Source organism: Phymastichus coffea, unplaced genomic scaffold (assembly GCF_024137745.1).
Source record: "Phymastichus coffea isolate CEN01 unplaced genomic scaffold, Cenicafe_Pcof_1.1 PCOF00053, whole genome shotgun sequence".
NCBI classification, from domain to species: Eukaryota; Metazoa; Arthropoda; class Insecta; order Hymenoptera; family Eulophidae; genus Phymastichus; species Phymastichus coffea.
Window position 1 is genome coordinate 1,160,115 of NW_026706864.1, and position 13,436 is coordinate 1,173,550.

General features: G+C 33.8%; 2 protein-coding genes across 2 annotated transcripts; one reads left to right on the forward strand and one right to left on the reverse strand.

Annotated features, from left to right (window-relative positions):
• Positions 1 to 3,034: 3,034 nt before the first annotated feature.
• Positions 3,035 to 9,680, forward strand: LOC131665637 (DNA polymerase alpha catalytic subunit). The gene is made up of 19 exons (XM_058937675.1): positions 3,035 to 3,114; positions 3,406 to 3,606; positions 3,971 to 4,301; positions 4,367 to 4,862; positions 4,945 to 5,340; positions 5,402 to 5,764; positions 5,841 to 6,048; positions 6,124 to 6,392; positions 6,455 to 6,571; positions 6,652 to 7,143; positions 7,224 to 7,523; positions 7,590 to 7,876; positions 7,936 to 8,200; positions 8,281 to 8,455; positions 8,533 to 8,702; positions 8,758 to 9,006; positions 9,076 to 9,151; positions 9,228 to 9,445; positions 9,550 to 9,680. The coding sequence occupies exons 1-19, from the start codon at positions 3,105 to 3,107 to the stop codon at positions 9,562 to 9,564; spliced, it is 4,638 nt and encodes a 1,545-aa protein (XP_058793658.1). The 5' UTR covers positions 3,035 to 3,104; the 3' UTR covers positions 9,565 to 9,680.
• A 715-nt stretch (positions 9,681 to 10,395) lies between these two features.
• LOC131665638 (zinc finger protein 329-like) lies at positions 10,396 to 13,078 on the reverse strand. The gene is made up of 8 exons (XM_058937676.1): positions 12,839 to 13,078; positions 12,275 to 12,761; positions 11,937 to 12,207; positions 11,667 to 11,864; positions 11,428 to 11,595; positions 11,152 to 11,344; positions 10,752 to 11,066; positions 10,396 to 10,674 (listed from the first exon to the last, which is right to left on the reverse strand). Exons 1-8 carry the CDS (start codon positions 12,959 to 12,961, stop codon positions 10,399 to 10,401), a joined length of 2,031 nt encoding a protein of 676 aa, XP_058793659.1. The 5' UTR covers positions 12,962 to 13,078; the 3' UTR covers positions 10,396 to 10,398.
• Positions 13,079 to 13,436: the final 358 nt, after the last annotated feature.

Sequence of the window (13,436 nt, forward strand, 5' to 3'; positions counted from 1 at the left end):
TATCCGTTTTCCTGAAAAATAAATTGTTTATATTGAAACAATCAACAATGAAAATTTATATTTATAAACGACACTGCGATTCAAAATCAACGCTTGAACATATAGGGTTTGGCCGGCGTTCAGCTAAAATTAGCAAGCCGCAGCTAAAATAGGCATTTGAATTTTTGTTCCATATCTTACCGCAGCTATTGGTTGAACTCTTAGGTTCTACACATTACTCAATTACCAATGATACTAGTAATGTAATTTGTTCTGTAATGTATTACAGTTAAATAATAAAATAATGAAATAAATTCTGTTCTAATGTGAAAATCTGTACCAAACATTACGATTTTCGATAATTTTGCAGATCCCTGTTGGAAATAATTTTTGCGTAAAATTGTTGCATGCAGTTATTTGCAGTTAAAATAGTTTATAAACGTCAGACTCTAGACACGTATAACAGTTATTAACAGTTTTTTTCTGTCACTAATAATTATATACAGTTATTAACAGTTATATACAATTTCGGAAATGCAACGTTTTATCATAAAAAACTTTGCTATTATTAATAGCAAAGTATATTTATCATATTTATCATATGTGATAATTAAGAATTATTTTAAACACTTATATATTGTTATTATCATTCAATTTTTGTCGCCTATAAGTACTTTATTTGTTTCCGGTATTGAAAAATTAATAATTACAATTAACTGCACATCATAGTTATTAATTTTTTATTCCAATTGATGACAACTATTAATTGCAATTATTTATAGTTATTTGCATCTATTATTTCTCAAAATAAATTTGTTTTGATGAATAAAAATGCAAATAACCGTTAGTAACGAAAAAAACTGTTATTATTGAATAATGACAGTTTTTTAACAGAAAATAACTCTTTACTATTGTTATATATGTCAAAAATCTGACATTCATAAACGATTATAAATTGTAAATAACTGTTAGCAAATCTTACTAACTAATGATTTTTATTTATTATAATTTTATACATAAATTATTTCCGATAAGATATTTCGCTTCTTTTTAACATTTTTCTCTGTCTTCCAGTCATAGTACTATCGAAGTAGGAAAGCAAACTTTTGAATCAAACCAAACTCATATAATTACGGTCTTACATTTTAAAGCAGTAAATAACTTCATTTTATTTTGGGCTTGCAACATTGTTTCTATTTCTCTAATGCAAAAAACGGTAGTAGATTTTTTTATGAATTTTTATACAGAACTTGTTTATGAAAAATTTATTGACTTACATTAATCAATAACTGTAATTTTGCATTAAAAGTCGAAAATAAAAATGAAAAAACTCATAGAATTCTTCAATGGTTTACAATTTGAAGATATGTATGAAAATATATTTTCAATGGTTCCTTTATAAAAGTCCGTTCTATAAAAATAACGACCAGGTAAATCCGGAATTACCAACATCTCAGCTGGTCAAAATTTTTTACATAACTACAAATACGAAGAATGATTCACCTGTTACCTTGATCAGACGAAATGAATTTGATAAGTCAAGGAATTTCACCTTGAAAGATAATACTAGAAGTTTCGTTTTCTCCATTTAAAAGTACAAATTTTATGGACGCAGTAAATGGTTACAAGCGAAATTGTATAATCAATTAAATAACAGAGGCAGGTTCTCATAACAAGTGGAGACGTTCCAGAACTCATCTGTCTAGAACATTAATTTGGACGAGAAAAAAAAAAATACGACGCTACGCTCATCAGCAATTAGGAACCCAGATATCATTTTATTTTTAAAATCAAGGTTGTGGCTAAAGTGCTTCCAATAAATGTTTTCGTGTCTCCCACTCCGAAACGTGTTCGCTCGAGTTTCAAGTCTGAGTCGATTGTTTCTGGTATTATGTATATTTGGAAGAAAAATCCGAGAATGTATGCGCATTTCGCGTCTGACTTTCCGTTTTTAGTAGGAGCAAACTGGTGAAGTCTAGCCGGGGCTCAGCGGCACTCGGCAGCCGAAAATTCGCGAGGGGGAACTTCTATTTCCATCGCTCTCAAACGGAAAATCAACAGTACACGTATGGGCACATCCGTGTTTTAAGCATTCATTCTTTATTAAACGTGTCGTGGTGAATCACATTAAATGTATCGTCGTAAATATTTTAAGGAAAAAATCTGAAAAACGTTCCCTTTCGTTGAAAAAGATAACATAAAGTATTATTAACTAGCAATTTTCGATGTCTCGTTATTGAATAGAAAAATCACGTTTTAGGTCCTTAATTCGAGTAGCTTTTCGCATTAGAGAAGATGAAATATTTAAAATCACGGTTACGTAATTCCAAGACAATAAAATATGTTTATAAATTAATTTCTTTTTATGGAATTTCCGCTAAAGTGTAATACAGTTTCTTAATTAAAAAATTCCGATCGCAGAACAAATTTTTCAGGTAAAAAACAAAGAATAACATTTTTATTTAGTTGCATTCAGACAATTCAAGATTCTTCCCCAATCATTACGTTACGTCTGTTAATTTTGTCGTAAAGTCACTTTGTAAACGAAAATTTTTATTTTGCGAGGCTAGGAATCTACTCTTGAATGATTGATGGACTATTAGATATAAAAGGAAACCGACAATGATCCCATTTCATCGTCGTGCAAGCCAATTAAATTGATAGATTTCTAACTAGGATTTAAAAAAATAGTTATAAGCCATCTCGCAATAAATTTTGAAACAAAATTAAGTAAATAACAATATGATAAAATAAATTAATAAATGTAACGCTTGCATGAAATGATAAAAAGTCAGCACTATGAAATGAAAAACGTACAAGCTGGCAATTATTGAATATGTCCGTTTAATTAAGTTCTACTCAACAAAAGGATACAATTTTCAAATGATTCGCGGCAGAATAAAGTTACTAACGCATGTAACCACGTTTTCGATATATTATATGTCAAAATTAAGACTCAAAACAAAAGTCGGATTGGATAGGCTGCGTACGCAGGCCTCTATAGTCACGTGATCACCAATCCCGCCAAAACTCGCGTTACCAAACACATTACATTGCTGCTCGGTAGAAGACTGTCAAAGAGTGTAGTTGCTGTTTTTTTTGGCAGATGCTTTTGACGAGAAACAATGGACGAATGTAAGTAACAATTATTAATTTGAGTACGCGACAGCACTCGTTAAATACATTTGTGATTGACGAATGGCAATGTTAGTATTATTTGCATTTGATAAAAGTACTTACCACGTGCTATCCTTTCTTTTGATCTTATCAAATACTTTTAAAAAAGTTTTACAACTGCTTTTATTTGAAACAACGTCGAATGAAGCATATATAAGGGAATTTATTTACCTATTATTTCACTCGTAACATCAATTATCTGTAAATATTCTACACGAGCTTAAATTTATCTAAACAATTGAATTTCAGCATTATCAACCCACAGGAGCAAACGTCAAAAAGTAGACAAAACAGGTCGATTGTCTGCTCTTGAACGGTTTAAACAGCTAAAAGGCAGTAAAAACAAGTACGAGGTCAATGATATAGACAATATCTATGATGAGGTTGAGGAATCAGAATATAGCAAAACTGTTCTCAAGAGGCAGTGCGATGATTGGATTGTTGATGATGGTAAATATGATTATACATTCTGCCTCAATTTCATATACTTAAAAACTTCATACTTATTCACTTAATTTACATGATATTTTATTAAAAATTCTCAAAAATAGTTACTATAATCAACCACGACTCAAGAGAGATGAGAGCATGATTATTTTATAGCGATAGTAAAATGAAAAAAAAGGCTTTTTTATGCTTCTTTTAATTATAAATTTAAATGAAAATTATTAATCTTATAAAACTACGTTCTTTATTATACTCCTAATAATTCAATTTCATCCTACCTTTATTTTTAATTAATATAACTTTTACTTTATCTTGAAACTATGTCAAAACTTTTAGAAATAATATGTTTATTGAATTCATTCAATAGGTGGAGGTTCAGGCTATGTGGAAGATGGCCGTGAAATCTTTGACGACGACTTGGATGATGAAAGCGTCCAAAAAGCATCTAAGAATCATGATCATACCAAAGGGCCACGTAAACGTAAGCGAGAAGCTGATACAAAAAAACCAAGTAGTAGCATCACTAGCATGTTTTCTAGTATGGCTAACAAAAAGAAAGCCAGTGATAGAATCACGGATGAAAACGATGATTTCCTTGGTGATCTTATGTTAGAACTGGACAGAGATAAGAAGGGCTCGGAAAATGAGAAACAAACGCCGAGATTTAACAAGTTTGCTGTAAAGAAGCCACCTACTGAGTAAGAATCTTTTGATAATAATTTTAAGCATTATGTAAGTTGTTTAATTATTTTTTTGCTTTCAGGATCGATGATAACAAACTATTTGCAAATATGATAAAAGAGACAGCAAAACCAAAACAAAAAACTCTCTTAGATGATTTAGATGACCAGATCCTTTATGACAAACCAGATCGAACACCGAAACCAAAGATCAAGCATACTGAAATTCTAGATTCACCACTGAATAAAGATGAAATTAACCGGTTGAAACCCAAGATCAAGCATATTGAAATTCTAGATTCACCATTGAACAAAGATGAAATAAACGTTCTCAAAACAACCAAAATTTCTGAACCTACTGATTCCATAATGGAAGCGGAAAGCCTGGATTTCGATGATGATTTTGGAGCTGATGATTTCTCGACTGCTGCATCATCTATTTGCACTTCAACTAGCACCGTCAAAAATTCAAAATCATTATTTAATAGCACTGCAAGTTCAGTGAGGCAGAGCATGAACAGCGCTGATATTACTAGCGAGAGTACTAATGGAGAAGATTTGAATCAATATATTGGAGATGTAATTATCATACTTAACGATATTAAAAAATGATATTTAAATGATATATATTTAACATTCTAATTCATTGGATTTCTTGTAGATCTCCGACATTGACTTTGGCAACACCGAGATGGACACATCGGTGACGCAGCCAGTCAACACATCTCAAATGTGGAAAGAGAAAGACGCAGACAAACACGACGAGAACATATTCGCGAAAATCTGGGAAGTCGAGTTTACGCAAGTATCAAAGTTAATCTCGTCAAAAATATCAGTCACGGAAGATAAACCTCTTCCGCTGCCAACGATAACGAATGAAGCTGGTGAAAAGATCTTTCGGTTCTTTTGGTGGGATGCTTTTGAAGATGCCTATAAGCAACCTGGTGTGGTTTACCTCTTTGGTAAAGTTTTCGTGAAGAGCTTGAACGAATATGTTTCGTGCAGTCTTGCTGTCAAAAATATACCGAGAAGGATATATCTGCTGCCGAGGGAGACTGTAAGGAAAAATAGTTGAATCTTAATCTCGGTCGTTGTATCTACATACATTTTCTTTCCAGGCGAGAAAAATAGAAGATGACGATTACGATGACGAGATCAACTTTGGCGATATCCACACAGAGTTCAATGAACACCTAAAAGCTTTGAGAATTGACGAATTCCGTTATCGTAATGTTAAAAAGAAGTACGCCTTTGACCGCCCTGAAACACCATTTGAAACTGAATACCTCGAGGTGCGTTACCCCGCGAAATATCCTCCCATAGATCCTAATTATTCGAGCAAACTCATCGAGGCAGTGTTTGGTACATCTGTCAATGCTTTGGAATTACTTTTGATCGAGAGAAACATCAAGGGACCATGTTGGTTGGACGTTAAAGCTGCTGTGCCGGCTAGTAATCCCTACAGTTGGTGCAAGGTTCAGGTGAGTTTGAAAATTAGATTATATATTACTGTTCTTTGAGTAATAATTAATAAACTAACGAAATTCACTGTTAAAGGCAAACTGTTTGAAACTGGAGCTTGTCACAGTGACACCTCAGCAACTCTCCTTGATACCACCAGTATCCATAGCCACATTAAACATTCAAGTATCTTTGGACCCTAAACAACAGAAGAATGAAATCGCAAATATTGGTATGTTACTTCATCATAAATTTCAACTAGATAAAGCTCCGCCGAAGCCGCCGTTTGAAACACATTATTGCTGTAAGTTTATAAACATTTTGTTTGTAAATGAAGTTGATATTTCGATGAACAAAAAAGAACTCATTTATATTGCAGTGGTTACGCATCCAAAATGCACTGGCTGGCCAATGAAAGCTCGCGACCACCTTGCCAAAATTCAGCAAACTAAAGTAATAGTTTGTGAAACAGAACTCGAGTTGTTAGAACGTTTCTTAGAGATACTTCGTACTTCCAATCCAGATATAATTGTTGGTTATGACATTGGTTTTCAATTTGAGGTCCTTATGAGTAAAATTTATGAACTCAAAGTTAGAAACTGGAGCGTTGTTGGCAAACTCAGACGTGCTGCGCCGACTTACAACAAGGTATATGAGTTATTGTAATTCAGTTTTTTAACTCAGTATGATCTTCTTTTGCGTGGTTTTAGGGGAAAATGATGTTCGGGCAAATCTTTTGCGGTCGTCCGATTTGCGATATTACCAACTCAGCAAAAGAGCTGAATTTGAAAGTCAGGAGTTATGATCTCACTTCACTCTGTGTTGCTGTAAGTTTCTACATTTTGTTTCAATTTCAAATTTCTCAAAATATAAAATATTTAATAATATGTAAATGTTTAATCTGCAGGTATTAAACAAAAAAGAATACGAATGTAAAGAAATCAAACCAGAGGACTGTTCTAAATTCTATATATCTACAGAAAAACTAGAAAATCTTATCCAAACGACTATGGTTGAAGCTTCGTACATACTTTCTATCGTAATTGAGCTAAACATTCTCCCTTTAGCATTGCAAATAACCAACATCGCTGGTAACACATTGTCAAGAACGTTGTCAGCTGGTAGAGCGGAAAGAAATGAGTTTTTACTCCTTCACGCGTTCTATAACAAAGGTTACATTACACCAGACAAAAGGTCGATGAAGAAGAAGGACGATAATGAAGCTAAGGCTAACAAGAAGAAACCTCAGTATGCTGGTGGTTTAGTTTTAGAGCCAAAAAAGGGATTGTACGATACATTGATTCTGTTGATGGATTTCAACTCATTGTATCCGAGTATTATCCAAGAATTTAATTTGTGCTTTACTACGGTGTCTGGCGCTGCTTTTGCTCCTCTTGAGGTAATTATTATAAAAACATTAATATGCGACTTAAAAATGCGCAATTTCAGTATTATTCAATTATGAGTTTTCTATTTCAGGACTTAGCATTACCGGAATCGTCAGTCGACGCCGGAATTATACCAACAGAAATCCGTAAACTCGTCCAAAGTCGAGTTGAAGTGAAGAAGTTAATGAAAGCACCAAATCTCACACCCGAGTTAAAAATGCAATATAACATTCGTCAATTGGCTTTGAAACTCACAGCCAACTCGATGTACGGTTGCTTAGGAGCAACTCACTGTCGTTTCTATGCCAAAGGTCTTGCTGCACTTGTTACTATGAAAGGTCGTGAAATTCTACAGAGCACCAAGTCCCTCGTTGAGAAGGCTAATTACGATGTAATTGAAAAATTTCAATAGAATTATTAACATATAAAAGTATACAATGATGATTATTATTTTCAGGTAATCTATGGTGACACCGATTCAATAATGATAAATACAAACATCGTGGAGTACGACCAGGTGTTTAATATCGGCAAGGAGATTAAAAAAGAAGTCAACAAGATGTACAAGAAGGTCGAGCTTGACATTGATGGTGTTTTCAAAAAGCTTCTACTGTTGCAGAAGAAAAAATACGCAGTGCTTACAATGACGAAACTACCGAATGGACAAATACAAACGAACAAAGAACTCAAAGGTTTAGATATTGTCAGGAGGGATTGGTGTGGTCTCGCCTGTGACATCGGAAAGTATGTCATAAATATCATTTGCAAGCTTCAATTCTTACATTATCTTTCCTTCATTTCAGTCAAGTCATTGATCAACTATTGAGCGATGAAAGTAGCGAGACTCGTATCAATAATATCTTCGAAACACTGCAAAATATCGGTAATAGTTTGCGCGAGGGAAAACTTCCTTTATCTTGTCTTGTAATTACCAAACAGTTATCGAAGAATCCAAATGAATACGGTGGTGATAAGAAGCAGTCGCACGTTACTGTCGCGTTGAGACTTAACGAGAGTGGTGGTCGTAAATGGAAAGCTGGCGATACGGTTCCTTATATCATTTGCCTGGTTCGTATTATCTTCAATTTGAATTTAAATATCATGAAAGTCCCTATACTGGTATTTTGACTTGATCAAATTTATTGCAGGACAATACAGATAAATCGGCACATGAAAGGGCTTATCACATTGAAGAATTCAAAAAGAGTAACAAGTTAAAAGTAGACGTCAATTACTATTTGTTGAATCAGATACACCCTGTCATCATGAGAATTTGCGAGCCTATCGAGGGTATCGACGATGTCGTACTTGCTCAATGTTTAGGTATGAAATTACATACCTTGAAATCATTCTCTTTTTCTTAACAAAAGCTTTACGTTAATTTTATCAAAATGTTATAGGGGTCGCAGATTTATACAAACCAAGAAAAGTCTATTCGAATCAAGAGGCAGGCGAGGTACCGCTTTGCGTTCAAGATAACCGCTTCGATAAATGCCACCCGTTTAGGTTCACTTGTAGAAATGAAAGCTGCAAAACTGAGATGGAAATCAAGACTGTTCTTACCGAAATTGTAAGTACTAGTCATTACAGATTTAACATGTGTTGTAATTCGTAAAATATCGTAGGATGGTGTTGTTCGACCATCGTTAGAAATGTGTTCAAATCCTGAGTGTCACATGGCACCTTGGAAATATGCTTTTGCTATACAAAATAAAGTTCAGTTGGATATTAGAAAGTTCATTTCGGAGTATTATTATGGCGAAGCCGAGTGCGAGAATCCTGCTTGTTTAAACACCATGAGAAGGATTACTTTGGATACTGCAGGCTCGTATCCCAAATGTTACCATTGTCTCGATGGAAATGTGCACAGAATTGTAAGTTTTACTAATATGAAAATTGAAGTTTTTTTTATTCGAATGTTCATAGAAATCATGGTCTTTTAGCACAAAGAAACGGAACTATACAACCAACTTAGCTTTTACCTTCATCTGTTCACATTAGATCAGGCACATTTGAAAAGTAAGAAAATTCACTACATGAATCTTTTTAAATAGATTTTCTAAGAATAAGAAATTTTTTTTTTACTTTGCATCAGGTCTGAAGCCAACACCGCAGCGTGAACTAATTTTCGTGTACGATCATCTTAAGGAATTTATTGAGAAACAGATACAGTGCAATGCTTACTCCGTGGTCGATCTGACCAAACTCTTCTGGCCAAATCTCCAAGAAAGCGATATTGACGCTTTAACTGTTGTCGAAGAAGTGCCACTTACTGTAGAAAATTTTATTGAAGACGACGAAGACATTGAAGAGGTAAGCAATTTTTATGTATAAATTATATAAAATTATATAATTGATATTTTTAAGCAAAAAAAGTTCAAATTTTTTAGTGAACAAAACGTTTTACATTGTTACAGAATGACGAAGAGTAAATACGGCTGTTAATTATTCTATTAAGTTATTGCATAGTTTTAAGGAGTAACAGTAGAAAAAATGTAATCTGTAAAGAAATTCCTTTTTTTTGTGTTTGACATACTTTTATACAAATTTTTATATAAAATACAAAAATTATAATAAAACAGTCTCAAAAACATACATTGTCATCGCGACGTATTTTTAAAAAACGTATTATAAAATAAATCGCATATATTACTACGTATCAGTAAAACTAGAGGCAAATATGTGTACAATACAATCTATTTTTTCGCAATACTCGTTTTATAAAATGACTTATTTATAAAATGACGATAGCATGTGTTTTCAAACTTAACTTCTAAGATACAAAAATTATTTTATATAAAATTATAGTAAATGAAGTGGATATCTTAATGGAACCCTACAATACTAAAATACTAATTACATTACTAATTTTGTATCAAATTTTTATCTTCATGTACATCTTATTGAATATTATGTAATTGCAAATCAATTACACTCTGGACAATTACTAATTAATTATATTTGGAATATCTGAAATTTGAAAGCACCATCGGATAGTTTCTATCCGTTATGCAATACTTTTATCGTATAATCCTTTTTTTTCTAAATGACAATTTTATTTGTAATACCACATACAATAAATTTTTAAATGTTTGATTTACACTTGTTTAAAACATCGTACAAACATTTTCGTTTATTATCTTAACAAATAACGAGTAAAAATCGTCTTTCTTTTTAATCATAGCTGTATAAAAATACAAAAAAGTTTATAACTTTACCACCAACTCGTTCTACACAATCAGTCTAGGTATAAAATTCTCGACAGTTTATCTATGATGTATAAGATCTGATTCACCAACATTAGGTATATTATAAAAATTGTAGGGCAAGTTACTTGGCATAAAGTTGCTCAGCGGCGTGGATATGGCATTGAAGTAACCTCCACGTTGATGGTTCTGATTTGTCACACCTGTACTCGACACTGAAACTGTTTCGTTATTCTCGGAGAAATTTTGGATTGCCGTTACCGAGGCACTCGAAGGAAGAGTTTGCAAGACAATTGGTTGCGTCGATACTGTTACGTGCGGTACTGCTTGGATCACCTATAGATTAAAAATTAGTAAAACAATATGACAATCATTGCATATTACAAAAAATGTTGAGATTTCTTTATGCGTACTTGAACTGTCGAGGCAGTGGCATGTCCAGACGACAATCCCATATGTTCAGTTGGACTCTGAAACGTTTGTACATGAATTTGTGATTGAAGCTGTGGCTGTGATTCTTGCACCTTTTGTTGAGTCTCTTGATTTTGCTGTTGCTGTTGCTGTTGCTGTTGCTGATGCTGATGCTGCTGTTGCAAGTTTTTCGACTGAGATGTATTAATACCATGTCGTCGTTTCATATGTTTATTATAATTAGGCCAATTAGTGAAATGTCGTTGACACTCTTGGCAACTATACGGTCGTTCCCCTGTGTGTTGACGCCGGTGGGTCTAAGACAATTATTATTAATTTCAGATTTCTTATGTTAATGTCAAGTTCAAAAGCAATAAAAGTATTTTGGTACAATTTACTTACAGTAAGTATTCCTTTAAATCTGAAATGTTTGCCGCAAAATTCGCACTCGAACGGCATAGCACCTGTGTGAATTCTATGATGTTCCCTAAGTGTACTTTTTTCTCTAAAAGTTCGCCCGCAAACAGCACACTGATGCGGTTTAACACCCGTATGTACCGTCTCATGCTTTTTCAATTGCAATGGCGTTTTAAATCTGAAAATTTCATTTTTATATAATTGTTTTTGTTGTTATTCCAGAAGCGTGAAAATTGTACAAACTCAAGCGTAAAAACTTACGCTTTAGGACACTGAGAACAATTGTAAGGTTTATCTGTGGAATGTGTTAAAAAGTGAGCTTCTAGATTGCCTTTCTGTATGAAACTTTTACCACACTGATCGCAGGTAAAGTTTCGAACTCCGGAGTGTATGCGTTTATGCGTTACGAGATTAGGTTTTGTAGAAAAACTAAATATTAATTGTTTTATTAATGTAACTAATAAAATAATAACGTTGATTAGATTAAAAAATTTCAATACCTCTTATCACACTGATCACAGGGAAATCTATTCTTCATATTTTCTGGTAAATGGCACCTACTGTGAATGTATAAAGCACTTTGTTGTCTGAAAGCTTTACCACAAGTTCTACAAATGTAAGGTCTTTGATCGCTATGTGTCGCTTTGTGTGTCTCCAAAACCTTCTTGTGAACAAAAGATTTACCACAGTGGTCACACCTACAAAAGACAAATATTTGCAAATCTCTATCTCATAAGATCTTAACAAGTGACTTAAATAAAATAACTTACGTATATTTCAACTTGTTCTTGTGTCTCTTTACATGTGTAAGGAAGCCGTAGTATTTTTCATAAACTTTGCAGCATTGTACACACATGTACTTAGCCTTTTGATTGTGAATCGTCTTGTGATGCTCCTCCAGAGCCTCCAAGCTAGGCAGTTTATCATTGCAATCTGTACATAGCCATGGATACCTATCCATGCGCATAGGTTTCTTCCTCTCAGCCTTGACATTATTGTTTTTCCTGCCTAGAACAATAGTCTCTATGTCGGAATCTGTACCTGTAATGTTACAACAATGGAATCAATTTACAACGCTATTGAATTTTTTCAGTTTTGAAACACCTACCTGTCATATAATTATCTGGTACTCTAACATTAGACTTTCCATTTTCCTGATCGCTTTTCTCTTTCTCAATTCCATGGCACAACAATTCCTCAGAGTCTTCCTGACTGTTCTTCTTGGTCTTTTTTTTTACCACAGCTGTTGTTGACAAACTCTTACTCTCATCTTCAACCTCTTTAGTTATTTGGCAAGTCTCATCTTTCACCAATTCCTCGTTACTATCTTCAATAAAATGGTCAACACCAGTAGAATCCACCAGACCTTCTTCTTTACACAACACCACTTCTGTGTTTTCAATGTAATTGACACTTGCTTGGAGTACAGGCTCAGGAATATTTTGTGGATCTTCTTTGACCTTGCGTGGGTCTAGTAACATACGACGAAGATCAATTTGAGCTTGATTCGTTCTCTCGTAGAAGTCGCTGCATTGGTTTAATTGGTCGCAACATTCTACACATACGTACTGTGGTAGGCAGTCGTTTATGAATACCTGTAGCGGTTACATACAAGTTAATAATTAAGATTTTCGGAGATCCCAATAGAGGAACGAAATAAATAAAAATTTACCTGGATACGAAGGCATTTGGCGATTTTAGCCTCGACGTCAAGCCGCCGGCCTTCCGTTTCGTAAATACCGACAAACGAGTGAGTAGACTTTGCTTCTGCACACAAACGACACAATTGGCTCATCTTTGCTCGTTCAATCGTGGCGACTGTTGACGAGAGCCAAATTTATCGTTATTACACAAGAATATACATTGTGCGCGAAATCGTTGTTGTTTGGGGCAGATTGCTACTGTAACCTAGCGTGAATGCAATTGTTTTTGTTTTTTTGGTGGTTAAGTTAAGTGCCGCACGCCATCTTTAGGTCAGATTGGCAAGTAATTGGAACACCTGTCGGCGATTTTGAAATTTCGGAGCTCACATACACACACATTAGATTAGCGCTGAGATTGATGTATGATGATAATACTCTTAGAAAGAGAAAATATTGCATATGTTGCGCAATTGAAAAGTGTGTCATAAAAAATTGTTTTTTAATCTACTTTCTCACTAGACGTAATACGCATTGCACATATAATCATAAGACAAGAAGTATATAATTATGATGTCACGCATTTTTAGTATAATTACAAAGTTTGATAACTTGGTTGTTACGAGGACG